Here is a 3,552-nt window from a genome sequence, read left to right as displayed (position 1 = left end):
GACCGGACCAATACATATTTTTATTAGCAAGTTAATGATACTCGATTATATTATATCACATCTTTATCGTCTTTCCGCCAAGATTTTCATTGATTAAAAATCCAAAATACTAAAAAAATGAGAGCTTAGACTATGCAACAACAACAGTTGCAATCTTGCAGTAAATTGGAGATAAAAAAAAAAAAGAATGATATCACTATCGGTTCCTGGATTCAGCCTATCCCGGTCCAGTTCCAAGACTAAGTGGGCTGGTTCCCAGTCTCACAAAGCCGGCCCTTCTGGTTCGATTCTCAGTTTCAAGGGAACGATTCACTCCGGAACCGATCACTCCTATTCTCGGGAGTCTAGTACCGCCAGCAAGCGCAACTTCAACCGCCGTCTTCTTCAAACGAACTCCATTCTCAGAAACACCGCCGGCCAAATTTTTGACATCCACCGGTTCCCATTTCTCTCTCCGATGACGACCTACCGTCTCAGAACCTTCATGCGCAACACCGCGCCGTTCCCGCTCCGCCGTCTCTCCCCTCCCTCCCCGCCGCCCCCCGCCGCCGGCCCCGCGCCGCGGGAGGGCGATCCCGGCGCCTCCGGGAGCGCCGTGTACCGGCACGCCCTCCGGTTCCAGAGGCCGACCACCGTCCGGTGGCACGAGCAGGTAGCGAACTCCGCGAGCTTCATCGGATCGGTCCTCTTCCCGCTGCGGCGGGTCTCGGCGGGCGACGGCCGGTTCGGCGTCTCGACGCTGCTCCGCGTCCACACGCCTCGCGATTCGGGGCGCGGGTTTAGGTAAGAAGGTCGCGGTTGTTTGATTCGGTATCGAACCAGATCATTGCGTTGCCGAGGTTTTGCGTAGAATCTTAGGATAGGAGGTCGCGGATTGATTGTCATTGACCTGATGTTTGATCACTCCTCTGTGTCCGGTTATTTCCCTCTTGTTACCTGTGAATTACAAAGTGTTGTCACCGAAGAGCTTGAAGTTTGTGTGCGGTTTGTGAACAGGATATCGCTGAAGATGTGGGACGAGATGGCTGAGATATCGTGGAAGCATTTGAGGCCGGAGGATTTCGTGTATGTTTCAGGTCAATTAGGGAGCTACGAGAAGGCTTCTGAGGGTGGACAGATCAGAACTTATTACGAGGTAACCATTGAAAATATCATGACAATCTGCGACCAATTTGTTGGGTGATGATCGATGCTTTTTGCTTATCATGCTAATAATGTGAAACTGGATCTCAGAACAGGGAGGGACAAAAAAAGAGCATTCTTTCGAGTTCTAACTTCACTGGCGGAATGGTGGTTTGATTCTAATGGTTTAGCTTAAGTTTTTTCTTCCGCAATTTAAGGGGCAGTGGATAGAAACGTGCATGATCCTTGTTGTTTCTTTATCATTTCACATGCTTGTTCTTATTTAGGGTGTCATCAATTGTAAAACCTTGGAGTCTTTTGCTTTTTGCATATGCATATTATGACTAGCAACGGAAAGTTGTTTTGAGAGAGTATGTTTGACTAATAAAACTGTCCTTTCTGTCTGTTATCTTTAGGTAATTGTCAAAGAGTTAAACTATGTCGCTCAAACTTGTAAAGACCAATGTTTACCCACATCTGCAGAATCGAAATCAGGTTAAGTAATGTCTCCCAACTTATTGTTTGATACTTTCTTTTGTGGTGGATCAAAGGTCAAGTTATGGTTTTGGAGGGATTCTTAATTTGGGTAGGACAAAGAGCTGAGTAGAATGTTCAGCAGGGATTTAGCTTTTGTTGGTACAGTGTAAGCAAAATATCCTGATTTTTTTGGGCTTCATTAATGAGTGTATGGACTTGACTTGATTGATTACTGAGGAAACTAGGTACCCAACGTCTTATATATGGAACTTTTGTCTGCACAGAGTATCAGTTCTGTAATTGACAATGGGCACTTTTTTCCTCAATGGGGAATGTTGCTAATTTCTGCTGTTGGAGTTGTTGGCTCACGGATTTCTCTGTTTCTTCGCTTTGTTTGCATAATTGTTAGACGAGGCCAAAGTTTTTTAACCCTCTAAATGGAATTGGGTCTGGGAAATAGGAATTCTTGCTTGATTTAGCTGGAAACTTAGCAACTTTTGAACCATCTGGATTGGATGGGAAATAGAAGTAGTTGCTTGTTTTTGCTGGGACTTTAACATTTATTCTGTTGGCCTACTCAATAAACCACATAATGGAGTGTCTGACCAAACAGTTTTTAATCTCAGAATGAAAAGTGATTTGTTATTGTCAGTTGACTTTGCAATTCTCTATTCATTTGTGCATTGACCCATAGTCTATCATGAATTTAGGAGCTTTATCTGAGAAGCGTAAAGATCGCCTGCAGTTGTGGCAAATCTTTTTTGCCAATCCATATGAATGGTGGGATAACAGAACAAGCAAGGTGAACCCAAGGCAACCTGATTTTAAGCACAGGGATACGGGTGAATCCCTTTGGCTTTGTTCAGATGATCCTCCATGGATTCAAAGACAACTGGAGTTGCTCGATTCACGAATGGGAGGAAAAGGACTACCAGGGAATCATTTTCCCCGCCGTATCTCTTCATGGGTGTATGATGAATAGGGATTCTTTTGTTGGCCAAGCCGAAGTGTTAATGGGGACTCGAGAGGTTTTCCACTATTCAACTGAGCGGATAATGTCCCCTAGAAATTCTCCTGCGGCACTGAAGCAAGGCCTGTCCTTGGAAACAATGTTGTACGAGCGGCAAATTGCCATTCCCTTATGGAAGGAGGTAAATCTGTACAATTTAACATGACTTATTATAAAGTCAGTATTAGCATATCAGTTGCCCTTAAAGAAACTTCCAGTTACTCATTTCCAGTTTTATACATATATGTGGATTTATATAAATTATGAGTGATATATATATATATATATATATATATATATAAAAATTATACTGAAAGTTTTGTTTTTCTGTTTTCCAGGATTATAGCGTATAATTTTTGCAGGACGCAAGTATTTTCTCCTGAAAGTTGAATTATGATTCGGCGTCTCGTTATTTCTTGTGGACATAACTGGATTGGACTGGTCAGATGATATTTTCTGGAAGATGTATCTGGAAGCACTGAAGGTGTCTGTTATGGAGCTCATGATGGTAGTCAGGGAAGTAGCGAAGAAACTCAAAGACGAGTGGTGATAATCTCCGCGTTTCTCTGATTCCTCCAATTTTGATTTTCCAAAGCTTCAATATATAGTTTTCTGTGTTGTAATTCTTTTGTAGTGCCTGTGATGTCTATGACTGTAATTTACTACCTCTACATAGAAAATTAATTTTCGCTAGTCATGCATGAAATTTGGTCACTAAGTGCCTAGAGGACACGAGAATTTCCTCTTTTTCTTGTTGAAGGTTGAGTTTGTGTTGAATGAGAAAGAAGTACGATACTGGAAGACGGAGTGTACGTCGGAAAGATTCGGAAAAGAAGAAGCTAGGAAAGGGACAAGGAAGGATGAGACTAAAAGCCAGCCTCAACCAATTCAGACAGCTGCTTTAGTCTCCACCAGATGCCTGTGTCAACAAATGCATATGTCTA

General features: G+C 42.8%; 1 protein-coding gene across 2 annotated transcripts; it reads left to right on the top strand.

Annotated features, from left to right (window-relative positions):
* The first annotated feature begins 292 nt into the window (after positions 1-292).
* Positions 293-3,322, top strand: LOC115661588 (protein OSB1, mitochondrial-like). 2 transcript variants are annotated; one of them, XM_056311190.1, is made up of 6 exons: positions 293-783; positions 997-1,135; positions 1,234-1,290; positions 1,539-1,617; positions 2,310-2,750; positions 2,971-3,322. In XM_056311190.1, exons 1-5 carry the CDS (start codon positions 458-460, stop codon positions 2,579-2,581), a joined length of 873 nt encoding a protein of 290 aa, XP_056167165.1. In that variant the 5' UTR covers positions 293-457; the 3' UTR covers positions 2,582-2,750; positions 2,971-3,322. The 2 variants fall into 2 exon arrangements, with proteins under 2 accessions (XP_056167165.1, XP_056167166.1); XM_056311191.1 differs by lacking the exon at positions 1,234-1,290 and having other exon boundaries at positions 296-783.
* Positions 3,323-3,552: the final 230 nt, after the last annotated feature.

The sequence above is a fragment of the Syzygium oleosum genome, unplaced genomic scaffold, assembly GCF_021117445.2.
Source record: "Syzygium oleosum isolate NSW1041296 unplaced genomic scaffold, Sole_v2.1 Sole_v2.05, whole genome shotgun sequence".
Classification (NCBI taxonomy): domain Eukaryota; kingdom Viridiplantae; phylum Streptophyta; class Magnoliopsida; order Myrtales; family Myrtaceae; genus Syzygium; species Syzygium oleosum.
This window is presented reverse-complemented; position numbering and strand designations above follow the sequence as displayed.

Bases quoted from the DNA above. Each gene is read 5' to 3' on its own strand.
- LOC115661588 (XM_056311190.1), top strand. From the start codon at position 458: ATGACGACCTACCGTCTCAGAACCTTCATGCGCAACACCGCGCCGTTC. The intron at 784-996 runs GTAAGAAGGTCG...GTTTGTGAACAG, and splicing joins GATTCGGGGCGCGGGTTTAG to GATATCGCTGAAGATGTGGG. The intron at 1,136-1,233 runs GTAACCATTGAA...ACTGGATCTCAG, and splicing joins AGATCAGAACTTATTACGAG to AACAGGGAGGGACAAAAAAA.